This window comes from Sinocyclocheilus grahami, unplaced genomic scaffold (assembly GCF_001515645.1).
Source record: "Sinocyclocheilus grahami isolate Dianchi unplaced genomic scaffold, SAMN03320097.WGS_v1.1 scaffold18.1, whole genome shotgun sequence".
Taxonomy (NCBI): domain Eukaryota; kingdom Metazoa; phylum Chordata; class Actinopteri; order Cypriniformes; family Cyprinidae; genus Sinocyclocheilus; species Sinocyclocheilus grahami.
Genome location: NW_015505197.1, coordinates 2,100,229 through 2,128,030, shown reverse-complemented (window position 1 = coordinate 2,128,030; position 27,802 = coordinate 2,100,229). Strand labels below are relative to the sequence as shown.

The 27,802-nt window shown below is 38.9% G+C and overlaps 3 protein-coding genes across 6 annotated transcripts in view; 2 read left to right on the top strand and 1 right to left on the bottom strand.

Annotated features, from left to right (window-relative positions):
* Positions 1–95: 95 nt before the first annotated feature.
* LOC107554014 (exonuclease 1-like) lies at positions 96–7,295 on the top strand. Of its 4 annotated transcripts, none has more exons than XM_016236393.1 (14): positions 96–211; positions 631–800; positions 926–1,045; positions 1,133–1,256; positions 1,445–1,582; positions 2,618–2,830; positions 3,190–3,377; positions 3,549–3,651; positions 4,185–4,407; positions 4,509–4,746; positions 4,989–5,469; positions 6,107–6,190; positions 6,348–6,535; positions 7,125–7,295. In XM_016236393.1, exons 2-14 carry the CDS (start codon positions 640–642, stop codon positions 7,201–7,203), a joined length of 2,340 nt encoding a protein of 779 aa, XP_016091879.1. In that variant the 5' UTR covers positions 96–211; positions 631–639; the 3' UTR covers positions 7,204–7,295. The 4 variants fall into 4 exon arrangements, with proteins under 4 accessions (XP_016091879.1, XP_016091861.1, XP_016091871.1 ...); XM_016236375.1 differs by having other exon boundaries at positions 97–211; positions 576–800; XM_016236385.1 differs by having other exon boundaries at positions 97–211; positions 553–800.
* Positions 7,296–15,912: 8,617 nt separating this feature from the next.
* On the top strand, positions 15,913–22,556 carry LOC107553358 (neuroblast differentiation-associated protein AHNAK-like). The gene is made up of 5 exons (XM_016235566.1): positions 15,913–15,984; positions 17,603–17,663; positions 18,007–18,118; positions 18,235–18,368; positions 18,458–22,556. The coding sequence occupies exons 2-5, from the start codon at positions 17,658–17,660 to the stop codon at positions 22,211–22,213; spliced, it is 4,008 nt and encodes a 1,335-aa protein (XP_016091052.1). The 5' UTR covers positions 15,913–15,984; positions 17,603–17,657; the 3' UTR covers positions 22,214–22,556.
* A 332-nt stretch (positions 22,557–22,888) lies between these two features.
* Positions 22,889–27,802, bottom strand: part of LOC107553365 (ectodysplasin-A receptor-associated adapter protein-like) — an 11,214-nt gene continuing 6,300 nt past the window's right edge. The window contains exon 6 of the mRNA XM_016235573.1: positions 22,889–24,640. Within this exon, the coding sequence (XP_016091059.1) occupies positions 24,264–24,640 (377 nt within the window). The 3' untranslated portion in view covers positions 22,889–24,263. The remainder of the gene's footprint in view (positions 24,641–27,802) is intronic.

The window sequence follows — 27,802 nt, the reverse complement described above, 5'->3', positions numbered from 1 at the left end:
CTGTTTATAATGTTGTGTCCTAAATAAATATTTGAGAGATTTCCGAGATTGTGGAATTCCTTGTCCCGCCTCTTCCATGTTTCTGCTCTGCGATTGGCTGTCTTTGTCAAGCTGACCAATAGGGTTATTCTGCAGTGTTGTCATGTTTTTGCCGCTAAAGTCGAACCCCTGTAACGCGAGTCAGGCACTGAAGCTGAAGTAAGAAATCTCAGTAAGTATTTTTTTTTTTAATTTTAGTACATACTAAAACAAAAATTTGTTTAACTTATACACGATTAAGGTATTAGCTACAAGCGGTCTGATTCTTTCATTGTTCCGTCGTTTAAGTTTCGCGAGAATTGTCAGTGTGCTTGGTTTTGGAGGGATTTGGCGGTTCAAGTCTTTTACGGACAGATGAAATAAACATTAAATGCATTAAAAGTTATTGTATGTAGATGTTCGTCTTTTTACATACGTTCTCGCGGTTGGACGGTTAGGAAGTGTTTTCTGTTGATTTTTGCGGATGTGTTTATGTTCTACAGTGGCTCGTGTTTTCTCATTGATGATCATCAGGGACGTTTGTTTTCATCTGACAGAGTGACACAGGCTGGGTTCTGATAAACCATCATCTTCAGACATCTGTCCTTCCAGACAGACAGCATGGGAATTCAAGGGCTGTTGCAGTTTATCAAAGATGCCTCGGAGCCCATCAATGTGAAGAAGTATGGGGGACAGATAGTGGCGGTGGACACGTACTGCTGGCTCCATAAGGGAGCATTTTCATGTGCAGAGAAACTTGCAAAAGGAGAACCTACAGATCAGTGAGTCGCTTCAAATATTTGCATGCAATATACTATGAGTATTTCAGCTGTTCAGTAATTTCCAACATCATTTTCCAAGTTTAAATATGCATTTCTCATGCTCACATTCAATGTCTGTCCATCAGGTATGTGTCCTACTGTATGAAGTTTGTGGATATGCTGCTTTCTTTTGGTGTTAAGCCAATCTTGGTGTTTGATGGACGTAACTTGCCCTCCAAACAGGAAGTGGAGAAGTCCCGGCGCGAGTAAGAACTCAGCAGAATATTTACTGGAGAAAAGGTTAATTAGTTTAATTAAAAATTAAGAATATTTCATGTATATTTCAATAACAGGCGGCGACAGTCAAATCTGCAGAAAGGCAAACAGCTGCTGCGGGAGGGTAAGATATCAGAAGCCAGAGAATGTTTTACCCGCAGTGTTAATATCACCCCATCCATGGCACATGATGTCATTAAGGTGAGACCATTGTATCTGATATCTGCAAACAATATTTGTTTTGGAATCAGTAGTTAATATACTAGGATGTGATAGTAGACAGTGGATGTTGTAATTTATTATTATGCAATATTGGAAACAGATTAATCAGGATTTTCCTTTTATTCTGTTTGGTATCTTTTCATTTGCACCTATTTGCTGGCTTTCAGACCGCCCGGATGCGTGGAGTGGACTGTGTTGTTGCTCCGTATGAAGCAGATGCCCAGTTAGCTTTCCTGAACAAATCCGGTATCGCTCAGGCAGTGATCACAGAGGACTCAGATCTCCTGGCATTTGGCTGCAAAAAGGTACCAGTGCAGTGTGCAATAGAAAATACACTTGCCTAGGAACCAGATATGGACCACCGTCTGGTGTCATGCAAGTCTGCACTGCAAAAACACATTTTCTGAATTTTTCTTGTTTTCCTGTGAAAGTATCTAAAAATCCTTACAACGAGATACATTAAAATTGTCTAAGATAGTAACACTTGTTTTCAGAAAATATATATATACTCCATCATGATTGTAAAGCGCTTTGGGTGTACAGCAATACACAAAGCACTATATAAATGCATCATTCATCTGTAAAATATACTGTATGTGCATTCTGACGTTTGGGGTTGGTAAGATTTTTTTTGTTTTTGTTTTGTTTTTAAGTTTTGATTATATATTTATAATTAATAATAATATTTAAAAAAATGAGCATATTAAAATGATTATTGAAGGATCACTTGACACTGAAAACTGGAGTAATGGCTGTCGAAAATTTAGCTGTGCTATCACAGGAATAAGTTATATTATATAATATATTATAACAGAAGGCTGTTATTTTAAATTGTAAAAATATTAGTTTTTTTACATTGATCAAATAAAAATAGCCATGGTGAGCATAAGAGACTTCCTTCACAAGCATTTTTAAAAACCTTACCAACAGTAAGGTAGGTTTTTTTTAAGCATCTAAAAACATTTCTTATGCTTAAACCAAGAAAAAAAAAGACTTGGTTAAACAATAAATAAACTTGAATCATAACTCCTTGAATCTGGTTGATGCTGGAGGACAGTGGGCATGTTCATTTAATTTAGATTTTAGAGTTTCACGAGTCCACACTTAATAATAAATAAAGGTTTGCATATTTGGCGTGCTGTCTGAGGGGAGGGCTCCGAGCTCGGAATTTGGCCCAAACCCAGAGTCCTCCCCCTCCCCGGCTGTGTATATATACCACTTATCTTGTTAATTGATTTGATCGCTAAATGTGCTCTTCTCGTTTTAATTAAGTTAATTATCTGAACGTGCTCCTTCTGAACTTTACTACAACAACTTAATTTGTAATGCATTGTTTGAAGGTGATTTTAAAGATGGATAAACAAGGTAATGGACTGGAGATTGATCAGTGTCACCTGGGCCGTTGCAAGTCTCTCGGCAACATCTTCACAGAGGAGAGGTTCCGTTATATGTGCATCCTCTCTGGCTGTGATTATCTGCCGTCTCTGTATGGCATCGGTCTGGGAAAGGCTTGCAAGCTGCTCAGGATGGCAAACAACCCAGATATTCTGAAGGTGAGAGAATAAAAAAGTTGGTTAGAAAAATTTTGTATATGCTAAACTGGCACAACAAACAGTTAAATATGCTGTTTGCTCATACTTATGCAACTGAACATATTACTGAAATCACATCCCTCTCGCTAGATGACCATGGGACACACTGTACTCTGTTTATGCTCTGTTAACCACCTTAAAATTTCAACCTTATTTTATATTCAGCTTGTTTTTTTATGCACAAATGCATTTCATTTTTGTCCTATCTGTGTTTTTGACACATTTTATTGGAGAACCTGAGCATCCTTTTTATTGTGAAAACAAATGCAACCAGAGAGCATAATTCAGCATTATTAAACTAACAAGTCTATGTGATACAGGTGATAAAGAAGATGGGTCAGTACCTGAAGATGGACATCACTGTGCCAGATGAGTACATTGAGGGTTTCACAAAAGCCAACAACACATTTCTGTATCAGCTGGTCTTTGACCCCTTGAAGAGGAAGGTGGTTCCTTTGAACCCTTATCCAGATCACATTGACCCTGCTTCCCTCAGCTATGCTGGAACGTATCTTTTACACTATTGTATATTGATTAAACGGGAAGTGCAGATCTTACATTTTAACTTAATTACAATTAACCAATCAATTGTTTTCAATTTGAGCCTTTTCGTAAATGTGTATGTTTGTGTTGCAAAGCTTTGTTTGACTGCAAATGTAACTTAACTGATTAAATGCAGTAATGTAGGAGATGAGAGAGGGCTGGAAATGGCTCTTGGTAATCTGGACATTAACACGATGCAAAGGATAGATGACTTCAACCCTGACGCACATTACACTCAGGTAAACTGGTCGTCCTTAATGTCTATTTGCTTGAACCTAAAAATCAGATCCAGCCATATATATTTGATCCAGAATCTAGGTCCTTCTCGAGCAAGCCCTGTGCTGCACTGCCGACGACTTCCATAACCTGAATGATGCACGTTGATGGGTGTGCTCTTGCTCTCGCTCTTGTTGGTGTGTACTCTTCCTGGAGAAGTGCCCATATAAGGAATCCTGCCCTTTATGAAGTCATACAAACTTTCCGAAACTTATACAAACCCTGAAGGAGTGTCTTTGGCACATAAATACTCCGTCATACATCTAACTCGTTTTTTGAGACTTTGGTCATGTTTAGCATGAGAATCCAACTCTTTAGCAGTGTAAATCAGTCAGAATGCATGAAATAGCATTAGACATCCCCTTTAAGTTTAGTAAATATTTATATTTTGTTTTATTTCAGAACTATATGAATTACAGAAAGTGATTTAGTAATTTTAGTTAACAATAATAACACTGTGGCTAAGTACCTAAGGTGTCCCTCTCCTCTCTTCCAGCCCACTAAAGCTGCTCGCAGTAGTTCTTGGAATGACAGATGTGACAAAAGTGGCCCGTTGCAGATGAGTATTTGGAGCAAGAACTATAAACCATGTAGCACCCAACCAAAGAGTCCTACCACCCCCAAAAGACAAACTCTTACCCTGGGCAAAGAGAGGATCGTCAGCGTGCAGAGTCTAAAATTGCCCCAAAAAGAATCACAGGTGAAAAGACCTTGTGAAGGTAAGCAGGACTTGGTTCCCATCTCAAGGATGGGACTGATTATTTTGATAAGACAACTGACTGGGCATGTTTATATGTAATATTTTGTCTTTTTTTTTAAGACACCAGTCTCTCTGTGGATGACCTGTTAGGGCAGTATTCAGCTGGTGTAAAGAGACGCTGTTCTGAAACTCCGCCCTCCACTGAGACGCTGACCAACAACAACATTGTTTCTAAGGAGAAGGGACAGCACAGTGGCAGCACAGTTGGACAGTCCCAGCCTCGAAATCGCTTTGCAACACTGTTGCAGTTGAGGAACCAATTAGAGGAGGGCACTGGAGAGCAGGCCACATGCAGCAGGTACAAGAGCATGATGGGAAACCTAAGGAATGTGTACTGCTGCTATCACAAATTACTGTTAGACCTTAATTTTCTTATTACACACACAATCAAGGGTTAAATTGGGCCAAACTGTTACGTGGCAAAATGGCATTAAATATAAAGTACTATATTAATTGGGAGGCCTAGTGGTTGTTCCCTCACCTCCAAAATCTCAGTTTAAACTCTGCTGACAGTAATGATATGATTGACATCTCCATCAGGTTCTTCTGTCATGGTGAATCCAATATGGCAGATACACAGGAAGAGTCACTAAAACAAGATTTACCTCAGACTGGAGGAAGCACACCAGCATCATGTCAGTACCCTGACTCAGAGAGAGAGCAGGCCAAAGATGAGTCATCCAGCCCACCCGCATCTCCGGCTCACTCAGCCAGGCCTGCTAGTTTGGGTCTTGGGGTCTTTAGTTGGTCAGGAAGCACCAGAGAACTCACCACCACAGACAGACACCAGTCTTCCACACCTTCAGGGTTGTCCACCCTGCAGCAGTTCCACAGAAAGAAGGGCAGCTTCTCCTGGGCAGGATCAGGGCTTTCTCTCTTGTCCTCTCCTGTAGAGGGCAGCGAGGATGCAGAGAAATCTCCCAGGTCTCCTCCGTCTCAGGACAGTGCTTATTTCTCTCAGTCCAGCAGCACCTCTGCTGGTGTGGAAGACTCCCTAGTCACGGAGGACAACTCTGATAAGGTGAGAAAATAGTTTTTGATTCATTCATATTTGGTACTGTCAACACTAAAGGAATATTATTTTGTTTCAAACCAGTATGACTTTGTCTCTGTATTTGGTTGGTTACCATTTCATCTTTTATGTTCTGCAGATAAAATGATGTAAATGTAGGTAAACTATACCTTTTAAGGTGCTTTCTAAAATGTCTCTTAATTGTAATATTGTGATTTACAGGCCTAAAAATTAGTGAAATCATTATCAGTCATGGACTCTATATTGGAAGTCTATGGATTCCAATGGATATTTAATTATGCATGCTCATTTGCAATTTTTATATTTTAGATTACCTTTTCTGTCATCTAATGGTCACTTATAGTTTATCTTAAAAGAAAAAAAAAACCTTCATAATTCAATAACTGTTAAATGTGATCTTGGGGACACCTCATAATAAATATTCAATTTATACTGTATATTACAATGTTGTAATGCCTACATTTACTTGTAGTAATGCCTACATTTAATTGATCAATTTGTGTTTTATTTGTAGTTTATTTTTAGTGTTTTGTAATTTATTTAGACAAAATGATATTGCATTTTATTATTAACCATTTATCAGTTATTTCTGTTTTGTTTCTTTTTTTTAAAATCCTTTTTGAAGGAAAAGGAGAGAGATTCAGATGGCTCCAACTGCCCAAGCAGTTCTCCCACAGACAAGCTGAAACCTGCTCTGAACAGAACAAAGGCACGTCCGTCTAATCATGACCCAAAACCACATTCTGCATTTCCATTTCCTCCCACCTTACATAGAGTGTTGTGGTGGTGGTGGGGGGAATTAAACATTGATATGATTTTTCCCCACACCTCCACCCTCAGTCTGACTTCTTACACCTGTGCTCTAGGTCTCAGGGTTGTCTCGGAAACGGCCTTGTGGGCAGGGTAAAGGCAGTAAAATTGAGACCTCCGCTCCTGCTAGACCCAGCGGTCTGAGGAAGAAAGCGAGTGGGAAAAAGAGTACAGTCAACAATGAGAACAATCCAGGCCAGCAGGCCACCATCAGCGGCCTCTGGGGGGCCTTCAGCTTCAAAAAGTAAGTCAGCCTGTGTGTAAGTATGTGATTATGTAAATAAATGATTCAACATGGCCGATGACAAGCCCTCACACTGTCCTATTCATCTTCTACTGTTTATTTATGGCAGTCAGTACCACCTGTGGCCAGCAGGGGCAGCGGGATAAACCTGTTAACACCAAGAGACTAAACTAATGGGAGTGGTGCCGTTACCTGTGCTGTCTGTTGCTGTTAACAGAGGTGTAACTGATTGCATGGGTAAAGTGAGAGTCATTGTTGTAGTTTACTGAAGGGTGGTGCCTGCTTACTATTAAAGGAAGTAGATTACCATTATGCAATGCTCAGGCCTGAGTTGAATAATAAGGGCCAGAGTCAGTGCAGTTTTGAAGGGGTAGGGGCTAATCAACATATGAATTAAACATGAAGTCAGTTCAAGGGTGAAACTAGAGAAGAATCTGATTGCTGCTTTTCTCTCCTACTTTTTGGCATTTGAAAAGTTGTCCATAAGACTTGTGTGTTAATATTTTAAAGCAATGATAGTTACAGACCCAAAATGGCCACATGCTTCGACGTGAATGTATTTAAATGTATGTGCATGTGTTTCTTTAAGGGACAATCTGAAGCTGAACGCTTGCAAGAAAGGAAAGCCGTTGTCTCCAGTCAGGGAGAATGTGATGACAACTGACTGAAGCAGATCAAGAGATTCTCATCATCGCAGAATGACATGTCATCTTTTCAATCAAATCATTGTTTCTTTTAAGAGTAACAGCCAGTCTTTCAATCATACTGTGTATGTTCATGTTTTTGTATGATAAATAAGTTTGTATAATTAAATTTTAAATTTTTTTTCAAGTCATTAAAGACATGATTCTCTCTCTTAGTAATGTTTGTTTTCTGAAATGTGCTCAGCTGTTATTGAGTTCATTTTGACCCTAAGAACAAGCTATGCGTGAATTTTACATTATGGTGATTCTTCTGACTTCTTACTAATAACTGAAGACAAAATATATGCAGTGGGAGATGCACACAATAAAAAACTGAGAAAATGCTCAGTAAACCTATTTAATAGGCTTTTCTGAAGCAATGACAGACATTTAATATTCAGTGAATCAGACTGAATGCAAATTATGTAAAGCAGGGGTGGGCAAACTTGGTCCTTCCAGGTCACTTTCCTTCAGAGTTTAGCTCCAACCCTAGTCAAACACACCTGAACCAGCTAATCATTGTCTTCAAGACTACTAGAAGGCTACAGGCAGGTGAGTTTTATCAGGGTTGGCTCAAATCTCTGCAGGAAAGTGGCGTGGAAGGGCCACGTTTGCCCATCACTGATGTAAGGTCATGAAATCAAGTATCAAAAGCTCTGCCCTACATTTTTTTCCCTCATTCGATAAGCCATTTCACTCGGATATACATCACTAGTGAAAAGTCCAAACATTTCTGTTTAAGGGTGATTTTTACTAAATTTTTTAAATGCACATTAATGTGATCAATTCATGCATGTTTTATTTATTTAAAAAATAACTTTTAACCAAGTTTTTATTAAAATGTCAAAACTCAATTATCCAGTGAAACGAGTTCTTTCTGGTGATGTATACTGAACTTCTTCAGTTATTTAGTCTGCTTAAACCCCATACTTTCATACTGTCGACTGCAAACTCATTCAGATGTCACAATGCAGAAACTGAATCCATTGCAATATAGAAATGGATCTGTTGCTACTCCTTTAAGTAGTTTATAGCTAAGCTTTGGGATTTGAGTTCCAATTTATGTAAATTTACCAAATTAATGTGAGTGTCATGTTCCTTGTTATGTACTATAAACTAAATGTAGTTTTTTTTTCTAACCATGTTATAATTTATGGCCTTTATTAAAGGAAATATTTAAGCTTACCCTGCAACTGTGAGTATATGTACAGTGTGAAATGCACTACAGTTTTGGAGTTACAGTTGATCTGAATTCCATCTAAATGAATAAGTCAAAGTGTGTTTGTGCTGCGTGTGGGTTTTAGGCTGGTTTAGGAATGTAGTATGTGAGTGAACAAATGCCTGAGGTGCAATGCTAGACCTCATGCCTCACTCCTTTAGGACAGGACATCAGAGGACGCCTCACAAAGATGCTTTACCTTATCAGGTCAATTTCACAAAAATACATGTGCTCACTGAGAAACACAAGCGCTCTTGTCTTAGAGACTTATCAGAACAATCTTGGTGCTGTTTTCCTTGAATACAAATAGTTCTCTGGCTCTCACATTCTTTGGGTGTTTCTAATTCAACTAATTCACTCACACGTCAGTTTATGAACACATGTAAGAAGCCCCAAGCAGGACAACTGCCTTAAGAAATATATCAACTTAAGTATTACTGGGACATGTTAAACAATGTATCCAAAGGGATTTGCAACTGTTTGCATGTTCTTAAGGAAGCAGCTCTCAAAATTAAGTAGTTATTTAGCATAAGATTCATAAAGTGACTTTCATTGTTAGAAGAACAATTCCTCTGGAGCAAACCGGGTTTAAGTGCCTTATTGAAGGGCACAACGGTGATACTAAAGGCTCCTTGTTGGCCTTGTATGAGCAACTGTCCTTTTAGAGACCAGCACTAAACTCACTAAACTTGGTGTTGAAAATTAAATTTTGCATTGTTTTCCTGTTCTATTCTATAAAAAAAAGTAAAAATGAATTTTGTTTCAGAGGAAACCAATTATATTGGAATGTACAGAGAACGAACTCATTGCATAAAACATATCCAATGTCACTTGCTTGGCAGGCATAAGAATTTAAAAAAAAAAATGTTTATTCATAGTTGGGTGTTTCTTCAACTTTGGGCACTTGTATGTCCCAGGGGTAAATTTTTATTAAATTAACCATTCTTTTTAAATTTTTGTTACAAATGGCCACATTAAAACCGTCTTGGAAACTGCGTAAACCGTGAAATAAATTAAAAATTCAATATTTATTTTGTGTGAAACTGATTTATATAAGTATTTCAGAAATTACAAAGTTTTCACTACAAGTTGTGCGAAAATTTAAATAATTTATATAGATATTGACAAAATCAGCATTTTATTCCAAAAATATTAAAATGGTCATTTCCATCACATAATACTGCTAAACTCAATACAGAATTTGAAATGTGGTGGGAATTTTCACATGAGATCCAATTTAAACACTTTAAAACTTTTTTTTTTCACAGAGACCGAAGAAAAATCTCTTAGGAGATACTGCTACCACTCCACCATTCATATATCCTTTTGCATTGTATATCTGTTAAATCGATGGTCTTTTTTTACTGTCATCTTTGGCCTGAGCTGTGCAGTTGCATTGAGCTACAAATACCTGAATGAGAATGTGGAGTGGTGGCATTCTTCTGAAGTGTGCTCACGATGCTCAATCCCTGCCACACCTAGTTTACAAGGATACTATACAGTGCCAACAACAATGACTCAATGGCCATGCATGTTAGAGGAAAGACTCAGAACCAACAGGAATGTCAGACATGTCTGAAACCACAAGTAGTTAGGAATATACATTGATTAGACCTTCAATTTGTGAACGGACGTCCCAGCTACATGAAAATTCTATCCACACATACAGTATAATAACTCAGTATACTCTATAAAACAATAATAGCCTACAATAACTTATTAGGCTACAATCTGGAACACAGGAACATCTCTTAAAGCAATCAATAACTATAATTACTAGGGCCATTAATATATACTCCTTAAACACTTACCTCACCTTCATGAACATTCTACAGGCTTCCCTCCTCCTCCCCCACACCACCTCTATTCACTTCTACTACTACTCTAATATTCAATAATGTATAAACTTCTGTAAGTAGCTCAGATGGACATTTCAGGGATGGCTAGTCAAACATTTTTACCTAAAGATATAAAAATGTGCAAAGATATGAAAATGTGAAATCTGAGTTTCTGAGAGACACCTGGTTTTCTACTTGTCATCATGTTTTGCAGATCACACATGTAAATAATGTAGGGAAATTATGTAAAAATCCCAAACAATTTCTTTACAGTTTGTGTTAGTGAGATGACATAATCAGTGTGACATAAAATACAAGCATATTTACTTAATATATAATAATAATAAAAAAAACTATACAACACACCAGAGCCTGTGATGTTGTTGAACCCAGCAGGTGAAACATGGAACGAGGACCTTCAGCAGGAAGGCTGACTTTGATATTGCCTGATTTTATAAATGTTTTTTATTCTCAGTTGACAAAAAGTGGGGACACAACTGTGAAACCTTATTAAAGATGTACATTTCATTAAAAATTAACCTTATTTGAGGACATAGCAGCCATTTTTACTCAAAAGTATGCATTTATATAGTTGTTTTGCTAAAGTTTTAAATATTTTTTAATCTATATAATGTATTAAGTTATGGTCTGAGGGTCAGAGCACACTGTAAATTGGATAAACAGTTTGTTCCTTGGAAATTTAAAAAATGTTACTTGTGCACCATGAACTATTCATGAAATTTTTATCATCTTAATTGTTAGTGTTTCTAACCGGATCGGTGGTATCCGAAACATTCAGTACTGTGTCGGTGGTGTGTACAATGACAAAAATGTGTTTTTCACCATTCAAACTAGCAGTTGTTCAACCACATTTCATAGCACCACATAGTACCACAGTTAGAGCAGAAAACAAAAGACCTAAAAAAAATCCAACTCTCGACTTGGACCAAACTGAATAAAATGCTATTTTTGTGCTCCTAGATTGCCATTGGGTGAGTCTGCAGTACTCATTTAGACACCTGTTTCTCTGTCTGCATGAAAACTGAAGCAACTTTCATTCCTGTGTTTTTGCTTCCACCACTATGAGGTTCTTCCTTAATTAATGGCGAGGCCTTAACACGTTTACGGCTAGCGGAGAGCTTTTGTTTCCCAGTTGCTGGTGACTGTATTTCATTACAGAGATACAATGAAGGAGACAAGTTCATACCTGATGCCCAGACGCTGATATTTAGATGTAACACAAATAAATACAAGTCAAAGACTCAACTCCAAAGTCTCTCCCTTAAGGCGAAAGTACTGCTCTTGCCACAACATGTGCACGAGCTCAATGCCACAGTCAGCCTTCATGCATTAGCCTACGCTAAGCACACAAGGTGCTTTCCTCTCTCAAACACTTTCTTTTGAGGTTCAGTAATACATCTGTGGATTTCATGACAGTGCATTCAATAGGAGCTTTGCTAAGTACACAGTGAAATCAGCTAAGATGAGGGTCATAAATGGGTGATTCTTCAGTTAGATGCACTTTTGACTACTTGAAATCTTGAAAAAATGAAACTTCTTCAATCTACATTTCACTGGGTGGATTTTTAAATGTGTGTGATAGTTTATTTTTTGGAGAAAGCATTTAACAATCACTGATATACTGTTTAATAACCAGATATCACTTGCTGACTTACACTCTTAAAAATAAAGGTGCTTCAAAAGGTTCTTCAAGCGATGCCATAGAAGAACCATTTTTGGTTCCACAAAGAACCATTCAGTCAAAGGTTCTTTAAAGAACCATCTCTTTCTTACCTTTTTGTAATCTTACAGATTTTTGTAATCTTACAGAACAGAAAGGTTCTTCAGATGTTAAAGGTTCTTTATGTAACCATTTAGACAAAAAGGTTCTTCTACGGCATCGTAAAGCACCTTTATTTTAAGAGTGTAGTGAGTGCTTTCAAAATATAAAATCTCATTCGGTTCATAAACTTTTACCTTTGTACTGAACTGTAAACATTCACAATTGCAGCACCGTTTAGAGTCCATGGAGTTAAATCACATTCTCACTGCGAATAAATACCAACAAACCCTGCATAGTGTGAAAATGAGTGGTTACTCATTTGCATTGACATTAGGCCTGTCTCTTCTTTTAAATGAAACACTTCATAGTGGCTATTTTCTGCATGAATAGTGGTTAAGATTGGGCTCCATTTCTGCTGCCGAGATTTTAAGGTTGCAAGATGGGTGACTAATAGTATTACTTTTCAAAGCATGCTAAATAGATCACTTATTATGAAACGTACTATGATTACTTACTATGAAATGTGGCTGTACTACCGTTCATGAAATAAAACAAAAACTCTTACAATAAAGTCTTTATTGTATGGCAGACTGGAAACAACAAACGCATTGCATTAACACCTTGATGACTTCATGGTTTGTTTCATTAGGCATCTTTTTCAAACTTTCAGTATTACTCAACCAAACAGCAGTTCCCTCTCGAGCTTTCACGAGACATCACGGAGATATTTCTCCGTTATGGGAACTCCTTCCCTTCCAACCTTTCCTGAAGTCCTATTGGCTCCCGCCAGTCCAAATGACTGGCCAATTGACGCGAAGTATGCAAACCGCATGCAAATACTGACGAGCTCAAGCGGCAGTATAAAATGCGGTGCACGCGACAATTACGTCAGAATCTTCTACTTCACCTGTTGAATTCACTATGGCAACAATCTGCAAGATCTGCGCGGGACCGATAGCGCCGCCGGATCAGCACGACTACTGCGTCGCCTGCCTGGGCCAGGCCCACGCCGAGGCGGCGCTGGACGAGTCCAACTGCGGGCATTGCGTGAACCTTCCGGCCCTCGTGCTCCGGACCTGCCGTGATGTGGCTCGCGGCCTATTCGGGATGAGGCCCACTGCCGCCAGCGTGCCGCTGGTGGGCCCTCCCGGTGACGGGAGCGTCGTCTTGTCGCTCCACCAACCCCAACGGTCACCCCGTTCCCCGGTCTCACTCCCCGAGGACTGCTTCCGCCCTCCTTCCAACATCGCGGAGTTTGTATCCTTTAGCCAGGAGGAGGGGGATGACTCGATGTCCATCTCGGCCTCGGAGAGGGAGGATTGGGCGGGATCGGAGTCCGATCAGCCGGAGAGCATGGGGCCCCCAGACCTCCAGGAGGAGCTCATGAGGGTTCTGTCAAGGGCTGTCCAGGAGTTGGAGCTTACCTGGAGTCCTCCAGAGGAGCCTGCCAGGAGTAAGCTTGACTCCTGGTATTTCAGGTCCACCCGGAAAGCTGACTCGAGGACGTCGGTCCCCTTTTTCCCCGACGTACACGAGGAGCTGGTAAAAACATGGTCTGCGCCCCAATCAGCGCGCGTCCACTCTGCCACACAGGCCATTTTTTCCCACGTGGATGGGGCGGAGGCCCACGGGTACGTGCGCTCTCCCCCAGTCGAGGAGACCGTCGCGGCGCACCTGTGTCCTGCAGCAGCCAAGACCCTAGGCTCAGACATCAGCCTCCCCTCAAAGCCGTGCAGGACCACCGCCCACCTTGCTAATAAAGCATATGCGTCTGATGGCGAGGCGGCTTCCGCGCTGCACGCCATGGCAGTGCTGCAGGTTTTTCAGGCGAAGCTCCTGCAGGCAGCGGAGGGCGGAGCCCTCATCGCAGAGGCCGTTAAGGATCTGCGCGTGGCGACGGACTTCGCGCTGATGGCGACGAAGCGAGCGGCCCAGGCTGTGGGTAAGGCCATGGGTTTTATGGTCGTCCTTCTGAGGCACCTTTGGTTGAACCTAGCTGACCTCAAAGATGTTGACAGCAGGAAGGCGTGGGGTCCCGGGAGGAAACGCCACGGCCAGCGGAGGAGCCCGCGATGTGACTCTCGCCCGCCGCCACCGGCTAAGCAGTCGTCCTGACGGTCTGAAGAGAGGAGGAGAGTGCGTGAGAGGCCCGGCTCCCAAGCGCCACAAGTTCATGGTTTCAAATGTTTGTGTGTTGGATGTGGGACACGCTAGTCAGCCATATAAACACGCTGCTTCGTCACTTGGAGTCCCTAGGGCTATGTGTCAACACGCAGAAGAGCATTCTCGCCCCGAGTCAATCTATAACATATCTGGGAGCGTGCTTCGACTCGGTGGAGAGCTATCTACCCCCTTCAGAGAGCAGACTGTTTCGCTGTCTGCCCTGTCTTCTGAGTCATCGACCTCGCGTGAGGCGGACGCTCAGACTTCGGTGTGCCCCGTCCCGTCAGGGCTTTTAGGATTTACATTGACCGTTCGGCCAACTTTCGGCATCTCCGTGATGTCTCGTGAAAGCTCGAGAGGGAACGCTCCGGTTACTATCGTAACCTCGGTTCCCTGAGAGCGGGAACGAGACATCACGGTGGTCGCCGTGTTCGCTACTCGATCAGCTAAATCTGTGTTCAGTATCAGATTCTGACGTAATTGTCGCGTGCACCGCATTTTATACTGCCGCTTGAGCTCGTCAGTATTTGCATGCGGTTTGCATAATTCGCGTCAATTGGCCAGTCATTTGGACTGGCGGGAGCCAATAGGACTTCAGGAAAGGTTGGAAGGGAAGGAGTTCCCATAACGGAGAATGTTGTCTCCGTGATGTCTCGTTCCCGCTCTCAGGGAACCGAGGTTACGATAGTAACCGGAGCGTTTCCTGTTGGACGTTTGTGGGCTAATTTGATTGAATATGCCTCAGTATGCTGAGAAATATGAACAAGCACTTCCGAAATACATTTCAGTCTGGGTTTGTGGGTGTTGCAATAAACGTTAAATTAACGTTAAAAGTTTACCCAAAAATTCTGTCATCATTTACTCACCCTCATATCGTTCCAAACCTGTGTGACATTGTGTGGAACACAAAAGAAGATATTCCGAAGAATGTGTCTACTTTTTTGCCCATACAATGAAAGTCAGTCAGTCCAGTGTTGATTGAAGGTTTTTCAAAATACTGTATCTTCTTATGTTATACAGAATTCTCTATTGAAACTATCAAAACACAACCAGCTGAAACCTTTCTGTAGTGCTATGCATTCATATGCATTTCAGAAATAACTTAAGGGTGTGTGGCACAAGACTGTAAGGCCAAACCCTTGCAAACACAACAGTCTTGCAATATTTCACTGTTGACAAAACACACTTTGGTTTTTCTCATGGGATGTTTCTATGCTGTTGTTTCTAAGGATATGACTGAATCCTAGCTACCATAGACATTAATGGGGACATGGTTCCCCACAAATGTTAAATATTTGGCCACGTACTTGACTAAAACATAATTTAGCTCACCATAGTTCAAATATGATAATTTTATGATGTTTTTTCCATTCTGGATTTTGAACAGTTTTTGGGGCTGATTGAATCGCAGTTGCTTTGGCAATTCTGAACAGAAGCTCTCTGTGATGCAGAAAACATACAAATAATAAAAAAAAATCATAATGAATTTAAAATGTATGACACCAACATGTAACTGCATCATGTCACAGATTTACATGTAAATTTACAATCACTTTCAAACTTACTCTCTGTATCTGTAGTTTCGGTGAGTGTTGCTATGTGTGTGTGTGATTGTCATGCTGGTGCTGTAGAACCTGTTTGGTTGCTTCACGTGCATTTATCTGACAGAAACCTCATGACAGAGAGGATGACAGTCATATCCACCTGGAGTTTAGAGGTATCAACATCAGTGGCTGCGGACACAGTCTCATGAACGACATTGGGTAAGTGACTCATTTTCCACTGTCCAGTGCTTATATAGATCATACAGAATCAGAACACCATAATGCAATTTATCATCCTGCATCTTCATCTGATGGGAACTGATAAATTCAGTTACTTGCAAAATATAGGTTTGTCATGTCAAATCAGGCCTAAAGTAGACTGTTCTGTTGTTTAAGCAGCTCCTTTAATATCTCATTGAATATTTGTGTTTGGTGTGGACTGTGCTCTGATTGTTGTTAAAATGTGAGTCTATTGAGGTTTCAGATATTAATACTAGTAGTGAACAGGATAAATATTTTGATCTTTTGTTAAGCTGAAACTTTCAGCACTAACTCATCATCAAGCATCATGTGCAGGCTGTATGAGGAATAACTTACAACTTATGATAGCAATAGAAGCAAGTCTTTGGGAAGCTGTTGTGGTGGTGGGTGGAGCTGAAACAATAAATGATTCCCCCTGCTGATTAAACAAGGCTTTACTGAGCTGAGTAATTATATTGTTCAAATCTTGACCATGAAATCTGAACTATATTGTCAAGACCATCTGACCGTTCTAATCGCAGTCTGAATAATGTGCTTTAGAGAGGCAAAACTGAGAAAAATGGAAGACAGACATTTAGGGAGAAAAAAAGGCAAGAGAGATACAGAGTGACCTTGTATTTATCTCCTCATCTTTCTTTCATCTGAACAAACTGGTTCTCCTCATTCTCCACAGTCCATCCATTCCTAAAACATTCCTGACACAAACCACACATACACAATCTGTTACAGAGACAGAATACCAAGTTAAAACATTTCTTTTTTAATCTGTAGTACTTCTGCTTGTATATAAAGTGCGTTAGAAATGAAATCTATTATTATTATTAAAAAGCACTGGTCATGTTGAGGCTGTACTTTGCACATATGCACGTTTTCTGCAATTCTTTTGTTAAAAAAACTATAATAATAAACATCTCTGCTGGCCTATGAAATGTTAGCTCAAACCTTAGTGAGAGAATAAAGATGCCATAATGTCATAAAGCCACAGCCCATGTGATTGATTGCAAGATTGCAGACCTTAAAAGGGAGCATCATAAAGCATCATTTGTTTATATTTTGTTCTAAACAATGTGGTTTGCAGCATGGAATAGTATCTTCCTATCTTATTTACTTCTCACTGTGAGATCTATGGAACATGTGATTAACAGCATTACAGCCAATTACATCTCTGTCTTTGAAAAACTGAAGGTGGTTCCTGACTTTTCCCTGCCACTTCCTCTTTCCCTTATTTAATATGCAATGTTTGTTATTTTTAGTTAATATTTAAATAATTGATATTGATAAAAACAACAACAATGCAATCAATCAATCAATTCATCTTTTAAAAACGTATAATACAGTGGTGCTTAGACTTGCCTTAAATTCAAATTACAATTAGTCATTGTACTACCTTTGTATATTCCTAAAAATACTAAAATAAAATGTTTGTTTGAATGGCTTTAGATCAGTCATTTCCCTTAGAAATGTATAGCCTACTTAAAAAAAAAAAAAAAAAAAACTCAAATGAATATCCATATAATACAGTCCTAAATATAATGATAAAGATTACTTCAAGTCTTGTTGCTTTTTGTTTTGACAGGTTTCCTGAAAACCGGTATTCATGACATGTCAGTTGCATTTAAAGAAGTGAAGACATGATGGTTGGTACCCTCTCACCAAAATAACAATTTAAAGATTTTGTCATTTTTTAACAAAATTGGCACAGAAAATATTCCTAATACCTGACAGACGTAGTCAGATTTATTTAGCCAATCAGAAGACAGGTCATGTCTGACTCCATGGTTAGGTCTGCTGGAGGTTTCAACAAGGCTAACAGTAATTTACAGCGCCTTTAATTGCATTTCACACATTCATTATACTTCTGATTACAACCTTGCCATGGCATAGTACATAATTTTTTACTTTTGCAAATAATATTATGTATTTATGAGATTATTAACAAAACACTAATGTATGGTAGTAAGTCACCTTGTTCATGTGCAGAATGGAGAAACAAAGATTCATGTCCACTCAGAGAGTGTAACTTTGGAGGACACAGAAAAAGGAGGGGCCGTCGTCACACGAATCACGAATCCAGCAATTAATCTGAAGGAAGGTAAAGAACTCACATGTATCCTATATGATGCCTCAATCATATAACACGCAAACTTAATGATAATAATGGATTCTGTAACATACCTTGTCCTTATCCTCTCTTTTTGTCTCTTACAGATGATCAGCTTGTTGCTGCAACCATTCATCTGGACCACCTCAGTAAAGATGAAGTGCTAAACTTGATCAGAATCCTCAAGTCCTATGACAAGAACCTTGAACTTAAGACAGCAAAGGATCTGAAAGCAGGACTGGTAAGCAACCTTGTGAATTAAAGAAAGATAAAAGGAAAAATAGAGACTAAATAGGTCTCACGATGTCTTCATCTCATCTTTCTCTTTAGTCTCTTGGTGATCTCCGATTAAACAGTGAGGCAGGACTTCAAGCACCAGGTGTTCAGGTTAATGGGCTGAAAGGACAGATAAATGCCCCAAGCCTTAAGAGTGGGATCTCAACCCCAGCAGTAAATGCAGAAATGCCACAGATTGAGCTAAAGGATGCCACACCTAACTTCAGCCACCGAGGGTTCAAACAACCAACTTTTGGCATGTCTGCACCAAATCTCAATGGAGCAGGTCTGGATGGTACATTAGAAGCACCTGATGTCAGTGTCTCTACCCCTACTCTTAACACCCCAGATGTTTCTGTTAATGTGGACAAGCCTGAACTGAAGACCAAAACAGCCAAGTTCAAAATGCCCACCTTCAGTCTACACGCTAAAAAACCAAGGATTGATGGTGATGTGAATTTAACTGCCACAGACATAAACGCTGACCTAAAAACCCCTGATCTGAATCTGTCAGCCCCAAAGATTAATGGAGAAATTGGCACCCCTGAAGTAGACATGACCTTGCCAAAAACTGAGCTCAGTGGTCCAAACCTGGACATAAAAAAACCAAAAGCTAATATTGAAGCTCCCTCTGGCAAGATTACATTTCCTAAATTAAAGAAAGCAAAAACTACAAAAGTGAAAGTACCAGAGGCGAGTGTTGATGCAAATCTTTCTGCCCCAAAATTAAATGCAGATGTTAGTGCACCAAATGTTGACATTGATCTGCCAAGAGCCAATCTTGAAGCTCCAGATGTAGACATTAAAACTCCTGATGCCAATATAAATGCTCCCTCTGGCAAGACAAAATGGTTAACATTTAAGAAACCCACATTTGGGCAGAAGGTTAAAGCACCAGAGGTTGGCTTAGATGCCAATGTCTCAACACCTGATTTAAGTCTCTCAGCACCAAAGATAGATGGGGATATCAGCATCCCAAATGCAGATGTCAATTTACCAAGGGCTGATGTTGATGTAAAAGCACCTGATGTAGACATTAATGCTCCGTCTGGAAAGCACAAGTTCCCCACTCTTAAAATGCCAAAGCTAAACTTACATAAATCAAAGCTGAAAACTCCAAATCTAAATGCAGGGGTACAAACACCAGACTTGGACATGTCAGCTCCTGGGGTAGATATTAATCTGCCAAAAGCTGAATTAAATGGACCGAATCTAGATGTTAAGACCCCAGACCTCAACCTCTCTGCACCAGATCTAGATATTAAAACTCCAGCTGTTGATGTGACGACACCAGATATTGACATAGAAACTCCATCTGCAAATTTAAAGAAGCCCCATGTTAAACTGCCAAAAATAAATCTATCTAGGCCAAAAATGAAAGGTCCAGATGTAGACCTCAATGCACAGGCAGATCTCCATGGACCGAACCTAGACCTGAAAGCTCCAGATCTCAGTCTTTCAGCACCCAAAGTGGATGGCAAATTTATTGCTCCAGATGTGGATCTGAACTTACCAGATACTAATGTCAAAAGTCCAAATGTAGACCTCGAAGTCTCAGACATTGACATAAATGCTCCTAAAGTAAATATCGATGCCCCCTCTGGAAAAGCGAAGCTACCTCACTTTAAGATGCCTAAATTTGATCTTTCTGGACCTCGGGTTAAAACCCCAAATCTAGATGCACCTGATGTAGATGTGAACATCCCCACAGCAGAACTCAAAGGACCTAATGTAAATGTTAAAGCACCCAATCTTAGTGTTTCCACACCTAAATTTGAAGGTGACATTTCTACTCCCTCTTTAGACATTGGTTTGTCAAAAGCCAACTTGAATGCTCCAACTGCAAACATTGGGGGAAATGTAAAGTCACCAAATCTCAAACTCTCCACTTCAGATGTAGACCTAGACTTGCCAAAAGCAGAGCTTGAAGGACCTGATGCTACCCTTAAAGTCCCAGATGTTGACATTAATGCGCCATCTGGAAAAATGAAGTTGCCACATTTCAATTTGCCAAAACTGAATTTGTCTGGGCCAAAAGTTAAAGGGCCTGAGCTGGATGCTAAAGCAGATCTAGATCTCTCAGTTCCCAAACTCAAAGGAGAATTAAATGCACCTAGTGTTGACCTAAATCTTCCCAAAGCTGAGATCAGTGCGCCTGATGTAAATGCAACTTTACCAAAAGCTGAGGTCAGCGTTCCCAATGTAGATATCAAGTCGTCCCCAAACTTAAAGGCTCAGTCTGGAAAGCTGAAACCGATTCCATTTAAGGAACTAAAAGTTGAACTTTCTGGTCCAAAAGTGAAGACACCTGAGATTGACTTAAATACAGAAGCTCCTGATCTCAGCCTCTCAGCTCCAACAGTTGATGCATATGTCAAAGTGTCAGATGCTGATATAAACCTTCCCAAATCAGATGTTGACATCAGTGCTCCCAAAGGAAAGCTGAAATTCCCAACACTCAAAAAGCTGAACTTGTCTGGTCCAAAAGTAAAATCTCCTGATGTTGACATTGCCGCTGATGTACATGGACCAGATCTGAACCTATCTGCACCTGGGGTTGGTACTCCTGATGTTGACGTGAGTCTACCAAATGCTGGGGTTGATTTAGATGTTTCCACAGCAGACGTTGACATCAGTGCTCCTAAAGGAAAGCTGAAATTCCCAGCACTCAAAAAGTCCAACCTATCTGGTTCAAAAGTCAAATCTCCTGATGTTGACATTGCCGCTGATGTACATGGACCAGATCTGAACCTATCTGCACCTGGGGTTGGTACTCCTGATATTGATGTGAGTCTACCAAAAGCTGGGCTTGATGTAGATGTTCCCACAGCAGACGTTGACATCAGTGCTCCCAAAGGAAAGCTGAAATTCCCAACATTCAAAAAGTTCCACCTATCTGGTCCAAAAGTCAAATCTCCTGATGCTGACATTGCTGCAGATGTAAGTGGACCAGATCTGAACCTATCTGCACCTGAGGTTGGTACTCCTGATATTGATGTGAGTCTACCAAAACCTGGGCTTGATGTAGATGTTCCCACAGCAGACGTTGACATCAGTGCTCCCAAAGGAAAGCTGAAATTCCCAACATTCAAAAAGTTCCACCTATCTGGTCCAAAAGTCAAATCTCCTGATGCTGACATTGCTGCAGATGTAAGTGGACCAGATCTGAACCTATCTGCACCTGAGGTTGGTACTCCTGATATTGATGTGAGTCTACCAAATGCTGGGGTTGATGTAGATGTTCCAAGCATCAACGCTGAAGTTGAGGGCTCCAAGCATAAGGTAAAATGGCCTTTCAAATGGGGAAAATCTACTGAATCAAAGGATGGGGATATAAACATTAAAGCACCAGAAGTAAATGGTACCACTGGAGAACTTAAACTCCCCAAAAATATACCATTGTTCAAGCCTCACCCCCTACCTGACATCAACATTGACAGTATCTTACCAAAAATCACTGGAACGGTTGACCTCAGTACTGACCCTACAAAAACAACTACTGACGAGGTTGTCTCGGTCTCGTCAGTCAAGGCAAATCTTAAAGCTTCTTCTCCATCTGCTGGGGTCAATGGACAGACAGCTACTGTAGATATCCGGGAAAAGCTGAGGTTGTCTAATGCACGTACTACAAGCCCAGATTTCGGCATATCTTCAGAACCAGGCAGCCCTACAAAAGTGAATAGAGGAACATTTAAAGTCACAAAGCCTGATGCTGAAAAGGCCTACCCAGTAATTGATACAACTAGCAACGAAGATGACGCCAAGATTACCCTCAGCTTGAACAACATGCTTGGTTTGCCAACAGATTAAACTTTAAATAAAACCAGGAGCCTTGTTAGTGTAGTTCCATACCCACTGCATATAGGTAATACATATGTAGAACAATATGTAAAAAAATTAAAAACACCTCCAACTGTTTACTTTTAAAATGGGTAGCGTATTAACAGACAAGCATTACAGAATTTGACAGAGATGTAATTATTTTTATATTCAGTTTTATATATATATATATATATATATAATTGTATAAAGTTCTCTTTAAATGTGCAATGATTGTATCTTCTGAAAACATGAAGGAAAATGACAAATCTGTAATTCTGTCTATTTTGTCACTGTTTTATGTAATTTTATCTAATATATAGTCTTTTGTTTACACTTATTTCCATTCCAGTTATATACATATATATATATATATATGTCAGTATTGCAAATTGGAAAAAAATAACATAAAAAATAAGTCAAAATTTTACATCTATAAAATATCACATGTGTGTCTTTGTGTGTTACAAGAAGCATGTGTACCTTTATTTGCAAGGGCACTAATCTCTCAAAATACTTTAATAAAATTTGATATGAACTTTGCATGGATAATTCATTTTAACACTCACTCCCGGTTTGATTATGTGAGACCTCTTTGTGTGTTACAAGAAGCATGTGTACCTTTATTTGCAAGGGCACTAATCTCTCAAAATACTTTAATAAAATTTGATATGAACTTTGCATGGATAATTCATTTTAACACTCACTCCCGGTTTGATTATGTGAGACCGTTATACTGCATTCCTTTTTTTTTTTTTTTTTTTTTAAAGATCCTCAAAGGATAACAGTGAAAAACAGATGCAGTGCAGCAATAAATCATTTACAATGATTTATTTAGGCTAGTTATTCACCACTGACATTCAAGCGATGCCAATAGTTCATAATATATTGATGAAAAAAATACTTTGTATTTACACTATAATGGTAATTATAACCAATCTTCAAAAACTGTACATATAAAAGTTTTATTTTTAAACAGAGAAACCCTGATGCACACAAACAGGCCTTAATTTTTAGACACAGGAAATAAAAAGCTAGGTAGAGTACATAGCACAACACCAAACACTTTTTAAAAGAGTCTTGTTTAGAAGAGGTAATGTTGTCACATTCTACCTTCCTACCTGCATTGTCATTTACATTTGACCACACATTTTGAAACAGTCGCACTCTGCATTTTTTAAACTAATATTTTCAATAGTTAAATTTAAAACGTCTCAGAATGATTAAGCAAGTCCAGTCAACTTTCAGATCAATTGTTCTCTGCAGTTATACTGGTATTTTACCTTTCTAAGGCATGCTAAATCTTTCTTAAAGTCTCAAAACACTATAAATAAAGAAAAAAAATTAAGCGCCATTCCTACCAAACATGATATTAAATTCAAGTGCTCAGTGCAATGGGAATTTTGATATATACCACAATGTTTTACATGCTCAAATTCAAATTTTGAAATTTTAACCGGCCACTTCACAAACAGACACCGCACAATGAGTCTCTTTTATAGAACATAAGCAGAATGAATTTCAGTGTATAAAGTCTGCAAAAGCCGTCTTAAAACTCATTTAGATATTGAGCTCAGTAACTCGACATCATATATGTTACTAATTTAAGGAAACTTCATAAGACTACCAACAGTGGCACACTGCCAGCAGATGACCGATTGTATTAAAAATAAATTAAATGCTGTATTACTGGAACCACAGAGAATTTCCAGGCAGAATCTAAATGAGTAGTCACATCTGAGCGACCTTTCCGTTTTCTCCTGAAGTGCTGGCGTGCTGCTGCATATAGCCTATTTTCTATTCACCCTTTTGTCACATAACTAATACAGTTAACCAGTCTGTGACATTTGGACTGATGAAATCAGCCAAAGGTTAACAAAAAAAATTTAACTACATCCAGTGTACTACCTTGTAAACACTGTCTTTGCACCACCACTGTTCAGTAATGTGTGTTCTGACCTGCTGTCCATTACTGCAGTCATGAATTTCAGTTACTACGAACTCGTTTCTCCTTTGAGGTCCAGTTATTGTGAAGTCCCAGCTAATGAGCCTGCTGCCAGCGTGAGGGCCAGTCGTTCTCCATCCACCTCTGGAGCAATCGAAGCACATCAATGCGCTGGTAGAGCTGGCAGAGTTCGGTGAGCTCCGTGACAGGTTTCTGGTTGTAGCGCAGGAGGAACTCTTGAGTGGGACTGTGGTAGGTGGGACCATGTGTGCGCTGCTCTAGAAGCGTGAGCTCATCATAGCTCATTCCCCAGCGGCTTGCAAAGTTCTTCCAGTTTTTGACAGTGCAGTGAGTCGGATCCAGCTTCAGCCTTAGAGTGTACAGAAGGTCTTCGTCGTTCATCAGGTCACTGATTTTGGGTGGAGGGGTGGAACATAAACACTCCTTACAGGGCTTATGTTCTTTACTGAAGTCTAGAGAGTGGGGAAAGAAAAGCAGACATTGCATAAAATCAGGATATCTCAAAAAATGAATGCAAACAGTAACAATAGCACTCCAAAACCCAATTTACAAACGATTCTTAACCCTCTAAGGGCTGTTCATCTATGGAGCGTATTTTATTTTAAACCCTTTCTGTCACCTGATGGACACTTTTAAAATTAAAATGAAATGAAATTACCATTACAACCAGTAGTACTGAAGTACGAAGTATAGCAAGCGCAGAAAGTCATTAAATAAACCCAGACCCCAACAGTCTAGAAGGGTTAATAACTATGAACTATTTTTGACCTAGTTAACTACAAATGAAATAAATTAATTGTTAATGTTATAATAATTAAATAATAATGCATTAAATACCTTCAAATATTTTTAGATTTAACTTAAAAACTAATTTTTTTCAACATTTCTTTAAAAAGGACACATGAAAAAGAGTGCTTTACTTTTTTATCTTTAACTAGAAGCTGATAAATGTATTTGGCCAACACAGACTTGTTGCTGTTGTAGGTTTGCTGCTCGGCATTTACACTGCTTCACTTAATGCACAGGTCTATTTTGACATCGGCTTGTCAGATGTTGTGTTCCGTCCGTTTCTACAGTTATCACTGTCAGTCATATCCAGTGTTGCCAACCCTCACGCATCTGACACTGTTCTCAGGCCACATGTCCATTTTCTCACTATGCGCCACTGATGTGATGTCTGCTTGCATGAGTTCTTGTTTTTTATATTTAGAACACAGTCAAGCAACATCAGAAGAGAAAGAAGCAAATGATTAAATTACATATTCGTAAAATCACCAGTCACTTGCTTTGTTCCTGAATGAATCAGTCCTTTTTAACAAATCAAACAATTCAATGACTCAGTCGTTAGTCAGTGACTTGCCACCACCTACTAATGGTTTAGTTTCATACTTAGAAACATAATTCATATAGTGCAATTCTTATGGAGATCTATAAGTAAATATATTTATTATAAAGAAACAGACCACTCCCCTTTCTTACTCCATGCTGAACTCAAAAGTTGGCAGCCCTGCTAAGCAATAGCTCGCGGAATAGTTTAGCGGATTCACTCACATAATTTTCTTACACTGACGTTTGTCACTCCTGAAACAGCATACGTGGACGTTTGGTCCTCTTAGCAGCATAAAAAACAAAACTTTTCTTCAAACTGTGAATGAATTATATAGAGAAACCAAGCAAAGGGTGCTCACTCACAGTGCAACTGACTGAGCTTATTCACACGAAAACTCTTGTAATCAATGACTAACTACACACTGCAAAAAAAAAGATTTTATATATATATATATATATATATATATATATATATATATATACAAACCCAATTCCAAAAAAGTTGGGACACTGTACAAATTGTGAGTAAAAAAGGAATGGAATAATTTACAAATCTCATAAACTTATATTTTATTCACAATAGAATATAGATAACATATCAAATGTTGAAAGAATTTAAAATCAACTTATTTTCCCCTTAAAATGATACATTTTCTCAGTTTAAACATTTGATATGTCATCTATGTTGTATTCTGAATAAAATATTGAAATTTGAAACTTCCACATCATTGCATTCTGTTTTTATTCACAATTTGTACAGTGTCCCAACTTTTTTGGAATCGGGTTTGTGTATATATATATATATCAGGGCTGGGTTTTGACACAAATTTCACGATTCGATTTTCAATTCTCATTCACAAGCTTGCGATTCGATCCAATATCGATTATTTTGGATATATATCAGGTACAGTACATGCCAAATTTTCTCAAGGAAAAAAATCTCTCAACTAATGCTGTAAAATATACATGAGTCAGTTGGTACTACATTATAATATTTGAGGTTAAAATTGACTGATTTTTTAAAATTGCACTTAAAGTTTTTAAGATAAAGTTACAATTACATAATATTTCTACTTTAATTTATATATATATATATATATATATATAAACATAATGGTGGCTGTCATAAAAACTTGATGGATTTATTCAAACATAAATAAAAATTTATAATGAATATGTTATATGGTGCATATATTTAGCAAAATGCCCCTCTCCACTGTTTTACTCCACCGAATATGTTTTTTCTGAGGTAAATGTGACCTTACGTGACATTGTTTACAAGCTGTTATATTGACGTCTTTGCGCGACTGAAACACTGACTGAGCGATTACATGACAGGACACAGATTGTAAAGTTGCACTCTTTCTTTTAACTTACCTTCAGATGTTTAGTCATGTTTATTTTGTGCTGAAACTGGTATTAATGTGAAGGAGATGATCAGTTCACGTGCGCTACACGCTGCCGCGTCTGTAGAACTGAGGCGCTACAGCGATCCGTCACTCCACATTAAACAGCGCCAAAACGGTATTTATTGCAGCCCTAATATATATATATATATATATATATATATATATATATATATATATATATACACATATATACATAAATTACATTATATAATAATTTCTGTTGTCAATAAATTTAATGTATGATTTCAGTTTAGAAAAATTATAGAATTCTAAAACTTTTTAAAACTGTAGATTTACTGTTAGCAATGTACAGTGTATTATTACCATATGCTCATTTGCCCCATTCTGATAACACTGTGTCCAATTTGTGGTGACAGTTGTGTACAGTAGGAATGGTAGTATTCTACTATTTACACATACCTGATGATACTGAAGATGATGGAATAAATTCACTACTGTCATTTTCCACAGGCTGGGTGATAAAACAGGAGAGAGAGAGAGAGAGAGAGATGGTAAGGTGTATGTATAACTGAAGTTAAAGATTCAACAAAGAAGACTCAAGTATTACACACTGCACAAATACATTAAAGGGGACATCAGATGCCAATTTTCCACAAGTTGGTATGATTCTTTAGGGTCTTCATGAAATAGCTGCAAAATACTTTGGTTCCTCAATGGTTGTGTAAAACAACACCATTTTACCTTGTCAAATACAGCTCTGTTCACAGCGAGCCGTTTCGGTGCATGTCTCTTTAAATTAGAGATGTCCATTTCGGTTATTTTTCCTAACCAACAACCGACGCTCGTTAACCGATTATTAACAGTTAACCGGCACGATTATTTTAAATTAGAATTGAATTAAATTAGAAAGGATAA

What these genes read in the sequence shown, in the direction of transcription:
- LOC107554014 (XM_016236393.1), top strand. Translation starts at nt 640, where the DNA reads ATGGGAATTCAAGGGCTGTTGCAGTTTATCAAAGATGCCTCGGAGCCC. An exon ending in CTGACGCACATTACACTCAG is followed by an intron (nt 3,652 to 4,184) that starts GTAAACTGGTCG and finishes CCTCTCTTCCAG; the next exon opens with CCCACTAAAGCTGCTCGCAG. An exon ending in CGGAGGACAACTCTGATAAG is followed by an intron (nt 5,470 to 6,106) that starts GTGAGAAAATAG and finishes TCCTTTTTGAAG; the next exon opens with GAAAAGGAGAGAGATTCAGA.
- LOC107553358 (XM_016235566.1), top strand. An exon ending in AGCAATTAATCTGAAGGAAG is followed by an intron (nt 18,119 to 18,234) that starts GTAAAGAACTCA and finishes TGTCTCTTACAG; the next exon opens with ATGATCAGCTTGTTGCTGCA. An exon ending in AGGATCTGAAAGCAGGACTG is followed by an intron (nt 18,369 to 18,457) that starts GTAAGCAACCTT and finishes CTTTCTCTTTAG; the next exon opens with TCTCTTGGTGATCTCCGATT.